Here is an 18,525-nt window from a genome sequence, read left to right as displayed (position 1 = left end):
ATAATAACAATAATAAGATTTAAAACAAACGAAGAAGTGCCGCCTCCGCCCCCGGCGTGGCGAATGTGCGGCGGGTGAGGCGCAGGCGGCGCGGCGCGGAGCGGCCATGGCGTTGCTGCGGGGTGAGGTCCCTGTCAGGCGGCGGGGAGGGAGGGGGGTCCCTGGCTTTTCGGCGTGGCTCTGCCGGTCCCTGAGGGAGAAGGAGCGGGGCCCGGGCTGGCGGGCCGGCTCTGAGGGAATGGTGACGGTCGGTACGGCGGTTGTCCCGCCCGGGGTGGGTGTCGCCGGGGCAGGCCTTGCCCCGGCCGGAGGGGCGATCCGGTTGTAGGGGCCCGTCACCCGGCGGCAGCTCCCGTTGTCCAAAGCCAAAATGGAGCCTCTGAAGCCGTCCCTGTACCTTGGGGGGCGGGGGACGGAATTTTCCTCCGCGCTGTCTCGTCAGCAGTTGTGGTACCAACAGACCTATAGCAAAGGGTGCGTGTATAGGTCCCAGGAACTGGCCGTGTTGAGGTGCGGTGACTGGAAGTCACTGGAGGCGACGCTGGAAGTGTCCGTGACTGGAAGTTTCTTCTGTCACGTCCAGCCCCTGCCTGCGTTGGCACTAACGGTGCAGGATAAACTCTGTTCGTAAGTGCCAACGCTTCCTCAGAGCGTTTTGTGTAAAGAGGTACTTTATGCTCGGCGCGGTTTAAATTTTGTGTCTCTTAGAAGTGAGACAAATACGCCTTCTAATGCCCGATCTTGTTTTTAAACAATAAATTTACTGAAGTAGGGCTTTTTATCTATTTGACAGTGCTTCGCTGCTTGACAGGCTGTACCTGAATAATAACATACGTGTAAGTCGCGGTTTGAGGTTTCAGTGCCAAAAGCCTGTCTAGTCAGTGTTGCAGTAATTCTGTATTGCTCTGCTGAGCTGGATAACACAGAGACCAGCTTTGCCCGTACTTGTTTGATGTTAGTTTTCTATGCCTGTTTCAGGGTCTTCTCTCATTTCTTGCCACAATATTTTTCATACGCTGTTCTTGCTCCTTAATTTTTTTGAGGGTAATGACTGTTCTTTAGGCCTTCAAAATAGGATCTGATGAAGAAATATTTTCATACCATGCGCATTTGAGAAATGTTGGAGGGTTAGAGAATGTTTCAGACCTATAATAGCAGATCCCCATTTGGCAGCAAGTCGTTAACAAAACCAGATTAAAATATGTCTTGAATAGAGTGGCTGATAAGGATTCAGAGTGACCTTTGCTTTCTAGCCCCCAAAATTTCTAGATCCCTGTGCATTTGGTTGTATCCTGCTCTCATCCAGTGTTTATCACCTTGGAAAACTGCAGACATTCTGGAAGTCTTGCCATGGTAATGTAGGACAGTACTAATTAACAGAGACTTAGGAAGAGCTGTCAAAGGCCATAGAGTCCTTTCTCACTCAGGACTTCAGCCACCCCTTGTTGCCCCTCCTGAAATTCTGTGGAGGGAGTAGCATTTGTAGACCAATTGAGCAAAACTAGGCAGGCTCTGGAGTAACAGACCCTTAGGGCAATGGCTCTGTGGTCAGTTTAATTCAGCATAACTCAACACAGATTGTGCTGCTGCTTCTTCCCTTACTGGTTCAGTCCAGCCTTCTCTCTTAGTCTCAGATTACTGTTTTATTGAGCAGCCAGAAGGTGAACTTGGGTGCAGAACTGATCCAAATGAAAATTAGCCCCTCGTTTTCCACCGACTCTGGGTTAGCCTTCAGCTACTGCAGTTAACGTGATCTGCTCTGGTTTACGCTTTGGCCCCGCGGTGCTGCTGTGAAGAAGCGGGCAGCAGTGAGCAGCCACGGTGAAAGAAAGCGCGAGAGAGATGTTGCTATTGTGAAAGGAAGGTTTAAGGGCAAAGTTCCATCCTTGCCCCTGGACTGTTTGTTTGCGAGGCAACACAGTGTATGTGATTCAGCAAATAACGTGGATAACCAACAACCTGGCCAAAAGGGAGGAGAACAAGTTCTTTTAGGTTGATCAGGTCCCTGAGCTGGTCTGCAGCAAAACCTCGTAATCAGCTATTGTTGGCACAATTTTGGAGGAGGCAGAGGGACAGGAATCAGTGGGCAGGAGGTGTGATGTCAAGGTGAGTGTCAAGGCCTGCTTTGCTGCAGGGGAGATAAGCTTAGGAACATGAGATCATTCTTAAAAGAGCTAATGGTCTTTTTTTCACAAGCTTTGTTAACATTTAATGAAGACTCAAACTTAACGTTCCATAAATTATTGTTAATACAATCCATTTTGGGTAGTTTAATGAAAACTACTGGTCTAAATTTAAATCTGTCACCTGAATACTTAGAGAGTCCAGGGACTAATTCTGCAGTGACTGTATGGAACACACCTGTTTTCCATAAACATAAATCAGTTAAAGCATCCTCACCTTTGTTAAAAAAATCCTGCAGGGGTTCACATGTTGTGTCTGTTAGTAGTTTTCAGCTTTTTTAAAAAGAATATGTGCAAACAAAGTAAAAAAACTTCAGTCAATAGATTAAGAATTGTTTTGGATTAAATTGAATTACTTGTTGGTATCAGTTGAATGATGATTAAATGAAAAATGAAAAATGATGATGGATATAGCATACACTGTGTGTATAAAAGGGGTCAGTTCCGAGCATTGCAAAGACTTCTTTTTACGGTCTTCCAGGTACCCTGGAAAGAAGCCCATAGGCAGCATGAGGGTGTGAGGGTGACACTCTCTTTTGCTGTCTTCATGGAGTAGAAAGCCACCTTGTTTTTCGCATTCATCCCTCTCCTTGAAGCTGCAATTCGTGCTTAGTCTGCTCCAGGGTATTTCCCAGATGATCTTCTGAACATATTCATTGCCTGTTTCAGATCCCAACATTGTGTACAAGTCCTTGTCAGTGGAGCAAGCTTGACCTTCCCCATTTTGCAAAGTCCTTTCCTATAAATCATGCAGCCTGGGATCCAAATACATGAGAGACAGAGGAGGACCCTCTCTCTGACAAACCAGCCAAAGAAGATGGATCACATGGCCTCTAACAGAAGGCCTGAGAACAGTGTTCAGGAGCGGCTTAATGAAGAGGCATTTTAATTTGCCTTCATTCTTCTATCTGTATATATCCTTCCAGTGTTACTTAAAATAACAGTGGATGTTTCATGGCAGCTGTAGAAGAGGGGTATGTCAGCTCTGTTGTTCAACTGGGGCAAAGTTCACAGGCTGCCTCCCACTTGTTTCTGCACGCAGAAGCAGAGAGCCGCCGTGACAAGCAGTCAGCAGATGTTCGGTTTGGTTCAGACACAGCTTCTCCCAAGCTGAAATTCATATAGACCGCTTCTGGCCAAGGCATTTGTACACATGCGCTTGCACACGCTCTCCTGTCTATTGAAAACTGGATTTTCTTCTCAGAAACTGGAAGACTGATGCTAATGCATTTTAGATGACCTATATAATTCTGGAAATAGCATGAAATTTTTGATTAAGGAATGTTTTTCCTCTTAAGTTAAAGGAATCAAAGTTAAAATGCGTATAAAAAGTTTTTTTGTTTTCCTTTATTGTTTTGGTTTTTTTTTTTTTTTCTTTCTGAGAACTCTTTCAGTGTATAAGCCAAAAATCTGCTGATTTTTCTAGGATGTGGGAATGGCCTCTTTGTGGTTTTTAAAAGAACTGTTCCTCATCTGATTATTTCACAGGTGTTCACTATGGGATTTCATGTATGTTACTTTCATGCTTTTAGTACACTAGCACTGACGTCTGACGTGGTGTGGCAGCCTCCTTTGTCTGCCTGCTATCCAAACTATCTGTTTTTTTCAAACCTCTTTGTGGAAAGGTTTAGGATCTTGGGAATCTTCCCAGCCTTTCTTTCTGACCATTAATTCTGCATGCCTTCCCTGTCTTAAGTATTGGTGTATCTTACTTATCTTGAACCGCGTGGGTTCACATTGCCTATATTTACAAAGCTTCTTGTGAATTTAGGATGTTATCCAGTTGAGGCTGACTCGGTGATTTTCTGTGTGTTAGACTGTGCACATCTGGATAATTCTTGCTTCTCTTGCAGGTGTATTCATTGTTGCAGCAAAGCGAACTCCTTTCGGGACCTATGGAGGTTTGCTGAAGGACTTCACAGCCACCGATCTGACAGAACATGCTGCTCGAGCTGCGTTGGCTGCTGGCAAGATCTCTCCTGAGATCATTGACAGCGTCATTGTCGGCAGCGTCATGCAGGTTGGTAGCACGGAAAATTTGCTGGTCACTGATGATTTCAGTCATCTCCTTCAGTGTTGTCCTACAGATAGTTAGTTACTTCTGTTTTGCAGCCAAGAATAAACCAAAGGGGTGGAAATTAAATGGGCGAATAGTGTTTACAGTGTAGTGTTTCCTGTTCATGTTTAAGGGACATACCCTGCATGATTTGTGATATTATTGGGAGCAAGGCTTCGCTTTCTTTTTGTGGTACCGAAGGTAGTTTAACCTAGGACAAGCTGATCTTCTAAAAACCTGTGGATTCATTAAATGGTTAGTTGCTAATCCCTGGTACATTTTTCCTATTTCAATGACTTGAGCTGTGTAACTCGATGATCAGTGGGTTTTCACTGGATTGTATAAAACCCTGTCTTTCTGGAGACTGTAACTGATCTGAGTCCATTTCCCTTGAGTTTTCTATAGAATTTTTTTGAGTGGCTATGAGTTTACTTTGAGCTGGAAGGATGCATCGTTTGGCAGAGACGTTTGAACGATTGTGTCTTTTTCCAAAGAGCTTGTGATGTAGATGCTATTGTATGCAGGGCACCAGCATTGCAAAACTGCAGTTATCCACATACCTAGATGAGGGTCTTTGTTTTAGACAAGACAGCAAAGAACATTTCTGGGTTTGTTTTGTTCTGTATTCTGACTTCACCATTAAGCGTGGGCAGTCTTATTTTGCACTGAGTGTTTCAAGGCTGCAGAAGAAACAAATAACTGAGAACTTTCGTGATAAGTGAACAAACGTGCAGTATTCCTCCTTAAGGATTTTCAGCCAAAGGAGTAGCTTTTGAGTAATGCATCTCCTACAGCTACCATCTCAGCTTCTTTTATGCCACTTTTTAGGTTTTATAAGAACTGTTTGTGGCCTAGGAAAAAAAAAAAGAAAAATTGCTGCATCCAAATCTCTTGTAATGCTTTCACATAAATAGCAGCATTCTCCTGATAAAAAAAAGCCTTTTCTTGTTGAAATTATATTTCTTTTCCTTTGCATCATACTTTCCCATCCCAGTAGATTTTCTTTTTTTAGTCCTGGATTCCTTTTAGGTATTATTTGATTAAGTTTAAACAACTGTGAACGTATGACCATTTTAAACTCCCCTTCTTCAGCAGAAGTGGCTTCATGGTGGCCAAGGCGGCCAACAGCATCCTGGCTGGTGTCAGAAATGGTGTGGCCAGCAGGAGCAGGGCCGTGATCGTCCCCCTGTACTCGGTGCTGGTGAGGCTGCACCTCCAATAATGTGTTCAGTTTTGGGTCCCTCACTACAAGACAGACCTTGAGGTGCTGGAGCGTGTCCAGAGAAGGGCAACGAAGCTGGTGAAGGGTCTGGAGCACAAGTCCTATGAGGAGCGGCTGAGGGAACTGGGGTTGTTCAGCCTGGAGAAAAGGAGGCTGAGGGGAGACCTGATCGCTCTCTGCAACTACCTGAAGGGAGGTTGTAGCGAGGTGGGTGCTGGTCTCTTCTCCCAGGTAACAAGTGATAGGATGAGAGGAAATGGCCTCAAGTTGCACCAGGGGAGGTTTACATTGGATATTAGGAAAAATTTCTTCACTGAAAGGGTTGCCAAGCATTGGACCAGGCTGCCCAGGGAAGTGGTGGAGTCCCCGTCCCCGGAGGTATTTAAAAGACGTGTAGACGTGGTGCTTAGGGAGATGGTTTAGTGGTGGACTTGGCACTGTTGTGTTTACAGTTGGACTTGATGATCTTAAAGGTCTTGTCCAACCTAAATGATTCTATAATTAATTTTTTTTTTCTGAACTTGCATTGGCAAATAGTATTTTGCACAGAACTTGAAGCAAACCGCTCTGTGTGCAGTACTTTGCTTTTCAAATAGAAGTGTGGTAGAACCATCTCTGCAAAGTTTTGGAGGAACGAGATTTCATTGTTAGAAAAGGCCAGTGTCCAATTAGAACACAACACTTAGGAAATTTCACAAAGTGGATGTGAAGCATCAATGGCATCTCTGCATTTTCCACACTGTTTTTGAGGGGGCCTTTCCCTGCCACTCTGAGCAATTTTATTTCACCTTGAAATAATTGCTGTTTGCCAGTCAGGATCTGGTCTTATCTCAGTCTGTTGTGTGTATGCTGTTTTGAAAATAAAGGATAAGGGAAAACATAAGAGTGTTAAGTTGCTGACTTCAGTCTTAACATCTGTAGTACCATTTTTGGCCTGACGTCTAGCTTTTATGACATAGTTTCATTAAAATGCATATTAAGACATTGGCCCTTTTTGATCATATAGGATGGTGTTTTTTTGAAGTGAATCAAAGTGCTTCTTGCAACTAGTAGGATTTCTGTTGAACATACACTATCTTCTGTCACTGATGCAATTACACCATTCTGACTTTTCATCAAGACTTTTACTTTCCAAAGAAGTGAGAGTGTAACAAAACCTCCTATTTGTTCTGTCTGCAGAGCTCCGCAGATGCGATTTATATTGCGAGACACGTTGGTTTACGTGTGGGAGTTCCTGTCCCAGTTCCAGCCCTCACTGTCAACAGACTTTGTGGCTCTGGTTTCCAATCCATTGTCAGTGGATGTCAGGTACAAAGCTCTTTTTTTCTTGTGTTAGTTGTAACCTTTATCAGACTGTTAACATGAGAGAAGAGACGGGTGTAGAAACGTGTACTTTGTGTTTGGGATGACTCTTAACATGCATTTTGAGCTACCACTGGTAGAGACTTCCTATTGTCCTGCATGGTTTTGTGCAGGAGTTCAGCCTTCACAGTGCCATTTTTTTTGTGGTTGGTTTTAAAACTCATGACTGTAGCTATTTTGAGGTTAATATAAGGAATGCAACAAGTGTTAGCCAGTGAAATAGAGCTCAGCTGTGCAATAGTTGCATTCTGTGATCCTGTTTGTGTGAATTGGAATTACTGGGCTTCAGAACCACAACAGGAGGCTTTCATCTTTTGATCATTGCTTATATTCTCTAGCTAGCTATGTAAGCAGCAACCTGTGCTTTTTAAGTGTATTTTTGTTCAAAGATCCAAACCCTCTGGTGGGTTAGGTAATTTATAGCGTCACTTCTTTTAAAATAGAAGAAAACCAACTTCTCTTTGAGTGATTGGCCAAAACCACTGAGTAAGATGGTACAGTGGTACAGTGATTTTTATTTCATTTGTTCATACAGACCAGTGGTCTATGACTAGCAGTGGTCTAGACTTTACAGAATTAAAGGGTATTTTATGAATATTTGAGCAACCACATAGTTGTTTTTTGTTGTTTGTGTTTTTTTGTTTTTTTTTTTAAAGTTCCCATTGGCTAGAGAATTATTTTAGGTCTGATCCTCTAGAGGAAAAAATGTGGAAGACAACATAGAATTAAGGTTACATGTTTACGGTAATATCCATCTGACTGTTCTTTCTAGTGCTTTCTGCAAAGGCTATACACACGTCGGTCTATGCTGAAAAAATCTGTTGGAGAATTTGACCACTTATATCGAAAGTATGGTTGTGAGGTCTTTTCCAAAGATGGCATTTCATCAATGCAGCTTATGTTTCTGTATTTCTCTTGCACACAACAAAGTTGCAGTTTCTGTTCTGAGCTGCTTAAATGTGCACAAAATTTTGGTAACTATAGGAAGCGTCTCAGCACATACTACTGCAAATCAGTCATACTCATTATTAACTAGTCATCTCAAATGCATATCAAGATAATTTCATCTGCTTCCATTCCAGTACACAAATAACCTTAAGTGTCCAACTGAGTGACTCATTTTAAGGAAGCAGAATTTTTGAGTGGTCTGATGGCGTGTTTAGGAGTTAGGACTTTTAGGTTCTGTGCGGTTTGCCACAATGAATTAGTGCATTTTGGGGGGTTCTTTTGGCAGCTTACCTGGCTAATGTTTTCTAAAATGATGTCCCATTTTTTTAGAATCATAAGGTCTACCGAGTTTCAGGCTTTGAGGTTTAATTCGTGTTCCTTTTGAGAAGATTGGGAGCTCAAAAAAAAAAAAAGCTCAACCATCTGTCAGCCTAACCACACAAGCATGCAGATGCTTAATGGCTTTATGTCTCCTTCCTGTCATATGTGTGCACCCATATTCTCTTCCTCCCTCATTGATATAATCATTTCCTTGCTGAAAGGAGGAAGAAGGAACACATAATGAAGGAGACAGACCCCAATCTTAATAGAAGGGTAAACCCTTTATAAATATACACATGGCTAAGCTTGAATGCATTTTCTGTGTGTGGCTTTGTAGGTGATGAGGTCTTTTTCTAAAACAGTTGTTACTGTTTTACAAAACCAGCAAACTAAATCCTAGATCTGTTTTGTTTTTCTGTTAACAGGAAATTTGCCTTAATGACTCAGAAGTTGTTCTGTGTGGTGGAGCTGAAAATATGAGCCAGGCTCCTTATGCAGTTCGAAACATTCGATTTGGAACCAGATTAGGAGCAGAACTCAAGGTCTAGTACTTTTTTTTACCTTTTTTTTTTTTTCTCTGAATAAAGTCATGTTTACGGAGCAACGTAAAGTGTCAGGCCTGTAGGCACTATATCCTTGCAAATGAAATTATTGGAGATTAGATCCAGATTTAGTTGTTCAAAGCATCTATCCAGTATTCAGACATTATCAGAACAGTAGGTTCAGGCAATTTTGTTAAGCATGCCAGTTTTCTAGCTTTTCCAAAACCTTATTTGAATTCCTGTTCCATGTTAAACATATTAATAAAATCTTAGAGACAAAACTTAGCTCACTTGGTACATCCCATCAAAGTACTGTATATAATATAAAAACTTGTCAGAGGCAGTAAAATAGAGGCATACACAGCTTAGGTGAAGCTAGTAAGGCTAGCAATGAGTAGATAGACTAGTAAAGAACATGCATACCTTCAAGTTGTAAGCATCTCTCAATTTTAAAAGTGAAAACTTGAAGTTAAAGACATTGACAGATAAGTTATTTTTACATTTTCTTCTGAAGATAATCCTTAGTGAATACTGTGGGAAATTTGGAGCAGGATCCAGTTCTGCTCTGATAATTACCGTTTACTCAGTGGGTCATAACCAACATCAAAATGCTAAGTTAGGGTATTTCAGTGTTTCAGCCCTTTGTTTTTTTACGCTGGTTTTCCATTATGAAGGTGGTGAATATGAAGTATGCTTGACTCTGTTCTGTAAATCTTGTGCGGCACTGTGACTGAGCCTCAGTTCCTACAGAGGACACATTCACAAGGTTGCTGATACACTGAGTCTCCATAGGTGCCACTGGGTTCTTATCTTGAAGATAACTGAATTATACAGTTCCAGGTGAATGAGTGATTGATATTGCAGAACTTTACTGGTGACAGAGATGACAAAACCCATCTGGACTGATTGGGCTTGCCTTTATCAGTGAAGTTAGACTTGGCTATTTTCTCACCTGAGATGTTTTATCCACAGAAACCTTTGCCCCAGGTAAGGTGATTTTACCTGACAGTAGAGCGAGCCAAAGAATCAGTAGGGTGCTGTGCCTTTTCACAGTTCCTCACCTTTCCTTCTTGGTAACTAGAAAGACAGGTGTGTTTTCTCATAGGTCCCTAATAAATAATTCCTGCAGCAGTGAAATACATGGAAATGCTAAGAATCATAGGCTTTTCCCAAACCTCTCAGGGCCACATGTGAGTGGAAAGAACCACACTAGACCACAGTGTAGATTAACTAAAATAACACACAAGAACTTGCCATACTGTTTTGCAGTGTGTTTGTTCTGATTTGAATAAAGTATCTGTAGGTAACCTGAGTTAATTTTACAAAGAGACATCAGTTTCCAAGAGGCTGCTGAATAATTAGAAATGTCAATAATAAATGTTAATATTGCTGTGCTTTTATAATTTTTTTTTCATAATGTTCCATGCAGTTGGAAGACACATTGTGGGAAGGTCTAACAGATACACATGTTAAAATACCGATGGCAGTTACTGCTGAAAATCTGGCTGTAAAATACAACATCACGCGAGAGGACTGTGACCGTTACGCATTCAAAACGCAACAGAGATGCAAAGCTGGTTAGTAAATTTTGGAATGGAAGTGTTTATATGATACTACTTTCAAATCTACTCAGTTTTTAGCATCGATTCAAGGTATTTTTAAATTTTGTGCAGCCCCTGCATCTTGCTGTAATTTGTCTTTTGATTTGCAGATACTGTAATTCATGCTTTTGTTTGCCCTGTGATACAAGTAGCCTGCTCATAGGGGGATTGACTTTGAATATACTGAGTCAGGTGTTGTGCCTGTCAGCAGGTTAAGTAACGAGCCCCTTTCCGCTGGCTTGCTGCGTCTTCCTAGTGGACATTCAATAGCCGTTCAGGCAGGGAATGCCACTGGCCTGTCATGTGTCACCTCCTGCCTGAACAGGATTCACGTTCGTGAATGGAGCTTGTTGGTGCCCCTTTGGTGGGATGCCTTGCCCTTGTTTTCCCTGCGGCAGAGCAGCATTGTCCCAGGCATGCTTGACTCCCCTCCTTTCTTTCCTCTCCACTACAGAGCCCTCCTCTCCCACAGCGACCCACGTCCTTCTTGCATGCCAGCATGTGCTATAATTGATGAAAATCCTTTTTCTTTCTTTTGCAAATCATATGCTATTCTATAACCCTTGAGCAGTTAGAGCAGATAGAGTCTGAGGAGGGAATATTTGTTCAGGACCTGCGTTTAAACTGTGCTCTGTGTGGTTTACATGGCCAAAGCCATAATTCAGAGGCATTGGGGTTACTGTGAAATTGATTGATAGTGTAAACAGGATGGTAGGCCAAAAGCCAGTAGAATAGTGGTCGTCCTGGAACTTCAACATACATTGCAACCCAAAGGTTAGCACAAGAAGCAAAGATCTAAGCATACTTTTAGATTCTAATGATGGTGCTTTCTAACAGCTGCTACTCTTGAAGGAAGATTTTGTATTTTTTTCAATGGGCGTAGCAGTGCTTTCTGTAACTTTTCTCAGTCGTGCGTTACCTTCCCTGCTGATCTTGTTAGCTAACTCCTGCCATTCCTGGAGCCTTTGCTAGAAACTGTGCCCCTATAGAGGCTTTTGCTTCTTTCTTGTTTTCTAGGATTTTGCCTTGCTGTTTATGTTTCTGCTTGTTATGACAAGTTCATCTTATTCCACACTAAAGAAAGTCCTGTGGCTAATCAAGAAAGAAAAAGATTTTGTAGAATTTATTGAGAAAGTTCAGAGGTAGCTAAACAACATCAGATGTGGCAATTTCAGTGTCTTAGTTTTAAATCCCTTAGAGTTGCATTTGTGGAATGATTTGAAGTGGCTGGGAGTCTTAGTTCAGTTTTGGGAGATAGGAGTTGTTTTGGTTTTAAATCTGTGCCTTCACATCAACATTGTGGACACAAAAGGTAGCGTTTAGTTGCCTGAATATTGGTGTCTAATGTCATCTTAGGTGATGTGCCCAGATGTTCTTATGGGCATCTTGGATACCTACAATGTCTTGAATTGTCTCAGGTTGTTTAGGCAGCTGAATCCCATTCTAAGATTGTGACTTGACTGTGAGATCCTGTGGAGGAGCACCTTGGACAGGATTTTAATTGATATACAATAGCTTATGCTGGTTATCAACAGAGAAAATGTGGCTCAGGATTTTTTTTCTCTGTTAGTCTCTGAGTGAGATTTACAGCTTCTTGGCCCTCTGATAAGTGACAGAGCTGTAGAATAAAGCAACAGTACAGGGGAATGTGTATCAAAAATAAATCTAGTGGTTTAAAAAGAAAAAAAAGGAGAGTTCAGTTATTTACAGCTGAAATAACACTTTGAGACTTTCTCTGGAGAAGTTTGAGAATGTATTTGTAGAGTTTTTGTCCAGTTTCTGAAAAAAAACAAACAATAAAACACCAACCAACCTACTTAAACAAAATAAGGCATAAACAGTACTGTCCCTGGACTCTTGGTTAAAATAGAGCAAAAGTTGTGTGCACATGAAAATAGGATTACTGGTCACGCTGTGCAATCATCTTGATTTTTTTATCAGAGTCCGTTTATTTTCCTTTTTGTGGTTGCAGCTCATGATGCTGGTTACTTTAATGCTGAGATGGCACCAATTGAAGTGAAAACGAAAAAAGGGAAGGAAAGCATGCAAAAGGATGAGCACCCAAAACCCCAGACCACTCTGGAACAACTGGCAAAACTTCCATCCATCTTTAAAAAAGATGGAACGGTCACTGCTGGGAATGCTTCAGTGAGTACGTCAAAGCTTTGGGTTGTGAAGTGTCACCTCTAAGGTTCTCCAAATTTGTTGTCACTGCATTTATGTCTCACTGAGCCACCTTTGGCTGTCAGTGGTGTCTCCTGACGAAAATGATTTCTAATTCTGCAGTTGAATGCCCCTGGTTGACTGTTGTAGGCCCAAGATGGCAGGGGATCCTTCAGTCTGCTCCTATGTCCTAAAATTTGGTTCTGTGGATTGTCACTGATCTTTTAGTGAGGCATTGACACTTCCTTATCAGCCTTGAATTATGCAGTTGATACCTGCAGTGGCTGTGTAGAATTAGCCATTCTACTTTCTTTTGGGGGCAATGATTACTGAATATTTGCTTTACAAATCATGCATTATATTAGTGGGCATGCTGCTGCTGCTCATCTTTGTACCACAATTATTATCCTCTGTAGTCCAAACCACATTTTGCTCTTACCCAGAGTAGACGGGGTGCTTAGCAGCATGTCATTACGGACTGTTCCTTTTACAGTCATTATCTCAATCGATTGATTAATGTTCTTTGGGCCAGAAGGACCACTGTGATCGTATGATCTGAATTCCTGCCTAAAATAGATCATAGCCACAGTAAGTGTGGGTGTCTGTAAACTATCTTTTATAATTAATAGTACATACATTATCTGATATTAATAGTGTTCTTGCAAGAACAATGTTTCCACTGTAAAGGAGACTTTAAGTGGCAAAAATGTATTTTACTTTTCTAAAACGTTGAAATAAATTAAACATCTGTATTTAACTTTCTTTCACAGTCCACAGAACACTGAAAGGTTGTGGTTTGTTGTTTTGAATAAACACTAATACAGTTGTCTGTTAAATGTTAATAATAGGGTCTTGGACTCAAGCTTTTTTTGAGGGACATATTTAGTTCAAAGTGTGGGGGGTTTTTTGTTTGTATGTTCTTCACTAAGATTGCTTGTCTCTCTTATTGCAAGGGGGTGTGTGATGGAGCTGGTGCAGTCATCATTGCCAGTGAATCAGCACTTAAAAAGCACAGTCTTACTCCTCTGGCAAGAGTAGTAGCATATCACTCAGCTGGCTGTGACCCTTCCATAATGGGCATTGGTAAGTTGCAATAAAGCACATTATATTATAGCATCAAGCAGCATTAAAATATCCTTGTGTTGGGCATTCTAAAGGAAAGAAGGGGAGGCAGCAGTGTGCTGAAGTCTGGTAGCGCTGAAGATGTTTGTGTGGCTTACTACAGAGAGACTGTCCATTTCACTGCATCTGTCCAGCCCTTTTATGTAGAGGGGCTGACTTACTCCTCAGTTTGGCTGAAAGGGTATGTGCAGTGCCTAACCTATAGCATTAGCACTGAACTGTAGTCCCCCAGGCACCTTTTTTTTCCCCTTATTTACTGTCTCTGTCAGTAAGTCAAGAAAATAGGCGCTCCTTCAATGGTTGTTAAAACCAGTTTTCTCCTGAAATTCACTTTAGTTTCCTGTAAGCTTTAAATCCCATTATTAAATGTGTAACTATGAGTTGTTTTCCTCACCTCTTGCTGAACGAGTATTGGCTATGTGTACACCTTTCAGCAGTTACTCAGTTGCTCAAGCTAGGATTGGATTCCAGGATACACATCTGTTCAGGTATTATTTTGGCAAACCAACTATTCTTTTTTTGTTAGTCCCATATTTTATGCTTCCTAATCAAGTAGCTGTTAATGCAAACAAACCCTCAAAGCCAGTCCAGACACCCCAGGATTCTTCCCTTCTGTTTAGTTTGTAGACAGCATTGTATCCCAGCCTTGCTTTTCCTTTCTGCCATTCTGTTCAGAGAAGTTATTGTTGACTGGTTCCATGTGTGAGTAGAAATGCAAATGAAGCATTGTCAGATTTGTTTTCTTGATCAGACTATCTGACTGACACAACCTTCAAAGCAAATGTAGAGGGAGGGTTTCTTTCGCTAGACTTCATGCTGTCATTGTGCTTTCTAAACTAGCCCATTCTTTCTAGGTCAGGCAACTCTTTTAGCTTGTTTAAAAACTTCATAAATCATATGGAGAAACAGTTAGTATCCTAACTCCTTAACACCACAGCTTGTCCCCAGCAACTCAAAAAGACCAGATGAGATTCATTGACATGACAGCAACAGATCTGAGAACAGGAGCTCAGACTGAGCAACTGCCCTTTCACATACTGATAGTGATACGGAGTCCTGCCTCACAATGTCTAGTGAGAGAATTCATTATTTTTTTAAAAAAGGAGGGGGGGGGAAGTCTACTTGGCTGTCATTAATGATCTTTGTATTGTCCACACGAGACCCTCCCATTACTGTCATGCGTAACAGGCATACTAAAATCCGTCTGTAATGAGATGCGTTTAGAGTCTAGTATTGAGCCGCCTGAGGCTTTCTAATAATCCACTGAGCTTTGAACTGGGCCCTTTCTTCTTTTAATTTTTCTGTCTCTTTGGTCATTTGCATATTTTTATGGTTTTTATTCTTTGAGCTATGAGTTGTCAATACCATTTTTTGGCAGTGAGGTAGCATTTAGGATTGTTAACGTTTTAGGATTGGGGGTTTTTTGTCTAATGATCAGCTACCAACTAAAACCTCAGTATCTTTGTCCTACAAGCTCGTATCTAATCAACCCTTTCAAATTCTCTTTGAGTGTCTCTTTCCTTAGGTAGCTGTGCTTTGAGATTAGTCTCCCCTAGTGGATTATACTAGGTCGTAGATGTCAGCTTTCTTCCAGAGAACAGTTTTATTGCCAAACTCTGTAATAGTCTCAAAAAAAAAAACCCCAAAACCAACTTAATAGCTTCAGCTGGCTGGGACCTGGGTCCAAGGGAACATTTTATTGTTAGGTTTTTTTGACTAGAAGATTTTCAGGTAAATTATATTAAGAACACCAAAACAACAATACCCTTAAATAAACACATGACCAGCAAACTCCAGAACAGCCTGCCTTTTTCTTTTTGTATACCTGGAGGCTGCAAGTTATGAGGAAAGAATAAGCTGAACCAAGAGTATGGGGAAGGAGAATGCCTCGAAACTGTCGTGAAGTTGTTTTATTTGGCTGGGGACTGTCAGTTCTCTTGACTTGAAAGCTATGCGTTTGTTTACCAACATAGCTGTGCAGCAGTAATGACACTCCTAACTTTCCCTGGCAGTGTGCTGAGAAGACTGCCAAATAGTTTTGAGATTTAGCAGTTCTCTTACCACCTAATGAAGCAGGTGAGTGGCATATCCAGAATTCACTGGCTGCACAGAGGCTCACAGGAGGGGATCTGAGGAGGCTTTATGAAGCTATCCTATGTATAACGTGTTTATAAGCCTTTATTTATTTATTTATTATTTAACTAACTGTGCACACAATTTCTGAATAGGCCCTGTACCTGCAATTACTGAGGTTCTGAAGAAAGCAGGATTGACCCTGAAGGACATGGATTTAGTAGAGGTAAGGAGTTTTAACGTGAACAGTGAGGTTTCTGATCATTTTAGCAGAAACATTCCACTCATATGTGTAGCCTGTCATCACAAGGTAGGAGTTTCTGCATGTCTGGAGCCCACCTGTCTTAGCTCGCCTGCATGACCTCTATCCATCTAGTATCTTCCACACAGTTGCACAGTCATTACAAAAATCTCAGGCTTGTGGAAACTGAAAATGGTGTGATAGCATTCCATGGGAAAAAAAAAAAAAATATCCTCGTGTGACATGAAGTTTTACTCTGTTGACTGGACTGTTAATGTTTTAAGTCAGTCACACTTCCCCATTTATGAGCAAGGCCATTTTTTGTCAGAGCAATAGGCTCTTCATGAAAACACTACATCAGAATATACCACACCTTTTTTTTTTTTTTATAAAATGTACTACATACTTGCTTTGTATCACATGTGCCAGAAGGATTGAAATTTACATCAGGTTGGCCTGACAATTTGTACATTATCTGAATGCGTTTTTCTAAACACAATGTTTAATACTTTTCTCAATCAAAATGACCTGGAGAAGAAGCACACCTCATTTAATCTTGTGTGCACACATGCTGCTGAAAGCTTGCGTGGAAAGTCAGACATGAACAGTTGTATTGTTTCTCTGGTGTTTTAGGTGAATGAGGCCTTTGCACCTCAATATCTAGCTGTCGAAAAAGTTTTGGGCCTTGACCCTGAAAGAACCAATGTCAACGGAGGTGCCATCGCTATAGGGCATCCTTTGGGTGCTTCAGGATCACGGATCACAGCTCATCTGGTTCATGAATTAAGGTACGTACATAGCTGATAGCTGCTGGTAGTGAATGCAGTGCTGATGTATTTACGCCTGCAAAAGATTTTTAGCATGGATGCTGTGTGACTAAAATCTTCCAGTCAACTGGCTCCTTGCTAAAGTGTACCACTTTCTGTACAAATTTGTTACCTTTGTGCTGTAGTCCAGGTCCTGCAGCTTGCCTCATATTCCATTCTGTTGTCATTACAGGGTTTTTTGCTTCCTCTAGATCTGATCCAAGCCCACAGTAGTCAGTGGGATGGTTTCCTTTATTGAAATGGCCTTTGAGGAAAGTCTGTTCTTTTCTTAACAGGGGGCATTTAAAAGGCTTTGTCATCACTGTCTTCCTTCTTTAGTCCATTTTCAGAAATTTTGACTCTTTTGGCTTGCTTGATATGCTTAGCGCCATTTTAATCTGAATTTTCCTTTTTTTTTTTCCCCCTCAGGGCAGAGATTGCTGTATCTTTTTGCTTGTACTTGCAACATTATATTAGCGTTCAACCATAAAGCCTCAGTTGATTTGCACCTTGCAGAAAACTGTTTCTTGGAGTGTGGCTGTGGAAAACTTAGCTTTTGAAAACTACCTTGGCAATAAAATTATATTTTATTTATGCCATTTTTGTTATGCATTGAAACCACAAGTATCCTGTAATGTCATTCCTTGCCATTTTGTATTCTTAAGAGCAATATAACGTACCATCTTTTAGATCGCGAAAGACTCAGACCTGCAACTCCTTGTTTTTCTACAGAAATATTTCAACATCAGTTGAAAAGAAGAACATACACATTCCAAAATGTTATCTTCACTAGTATCTAGTTGATAGCTAGTTTCCTTTTATAAAATCAGGACAACAGCTACTATGGTTTCATAAATGTAAATAATTTTCACTGTGATTTTTCTGTACAGGCGTCGTGGCGGGAAATATGCAGTTGGGTCAGCTTGCATTGGCGGTGGACAAGGTATTGCTGTTATCATTGAGAACACAGCCTGAGAGATTCTGGAGACTGCAGCGTTGCCCAAATTACTAATTCCCTGAGAAACTTCTGCCTTTTGTGACAATACAGCATCACTACCTGTCTTTGTTTTGTGCCATTCCTGCAAGGTAAATGAATAGCTGAGAAGTCTGAATTATGAACAGAAAGATTCGTTAATGTCTTTCTAATTAAAGGAAGTGTAACGTTAATATAATTCCACACTGATGAAGATTTTCTAAAGGCTTCTTTTTGATCAAAGTTAATGAATTTCTGTAGGCAAAATTCTTTTCATTTCCTAAGGAAATTGCCTGTCAAACTTTCACCAAACCTGCCTTAAAATAGCAGTCAGTGCAGCTTTTTAAGCAAGTGTTGCTTAAACTATTCTTACTTCAGCTACTGCTGCTGTCTGGCACATGTGCCTTTTGTCATCAGGAAATGTGAAAATTTAATTGGAGACCGTCTGAAGTATGTACTGATTGTAGATTGATGGCTATAACCTGTACCCTGCTGTTTTGCAAGGGAAAAGAAAATGAGCGAAAACTGAAATTTCCATTGTGCCTCCCAAAAGAACAATAAATATAACAGAAAAAAGGACTTGGTGTTCGTTTGTTTGTTTGTTTATTTTAAAAGTAAATCACTGTGAGAATTGTTACTTTACGTAAGTCAGTGTTTGTTTTTGGAGAGACTGTTTTTCCTGGCTGAGGGGTAACTGGTGTTTACTAGGTAGTTTCTAGAGAACTCTAGCAAATCTGCCAGCATTCCAAGAAGGAGGGTAGTTGCATCTAACTGTGTTGCTGCATGGTAACTGCGTACATAGAGCAACTCATTTCTTAACTTCCTCTGGTAGTATCATCCGTATCTCTTGGGTCACTTAATGTGTGACTGTTCTTAGCTAATTTGAGAAGTACACATCTGAGCAAGTTGTCT

At 41.0% G+C, this 18,525-nt stretch overlaps 1 protein-coding gene across 1 annotated transcript; it reads left to right on the top strand.

Moving 5' to 3' along the window:
• Positions 1-39: 39 nt before the first annotated feature.
• On the top strand, positions 40-18,192 carry ACAA2 (acetyl-CoA acyltransferase 2). Its single transcript, XM_030005727.2, has 10 exons — positions 40-122; positions 4,037-4,203; positions 6,641-6,769; positions 8,518-8,634; positions 10,064-10,211; positions 12,208-12,383; positions 13,352-13,481; positions 15,749-15,819; positions 16,468-16,622; positions 17,531-18,192. Exons 1-10 carry the CDS (start codon positions 107-109, stop codon positions 17,613-17,615), a joined length of 1,194 nt encoding a protein of 397 aa, XP_029861587.1. The 5' UTR covers positions 40-106; the 3' UTR covers positions 17,616-18,192.
• Positions 18,193-18,525: the final 333 nt, after the last annotated feature.

The sequence above is a fragment of the Aquila chrysaetos genome, chromosome Z, assembly GCF_900496995.4.
Source record: "Aquila chrysaetos chrysaetos chromosome Z, bAquChr1.4, whole genome shotgun sequence".
Taxonomy (NCBI): Eukaryota; Metazoa; Chordata; class Aves; order Accipitriformes; family Accipitridae; genus Aquila; species Aquila chrysaetos.
This window is presented reverse-complemented; position numbering and strand designations above follow the sequence as displayed.

What these genes read in the sequence shown, in the direction of transcription:
- ACAA2 (XM_030005727.2), top strand. An exon ending in TCACTGCTGGGAATGCTTCA is followed by an intron (nt 12,384 to 13,351) that starts GTGAGTACGTCA and finishes TCTTATTGCAAG; the next exon opens with GGGGTGTGTGATGGAGCTGG. An exon ending in CATCTGGTTCATGAATTAAG is followed by an intron (nt 16,623 to 17,530) that starts GTACGTACATAG and finishes TTTTCTGTACAG; the next exon opens with GCGTCGTGGCGGGAAATATG.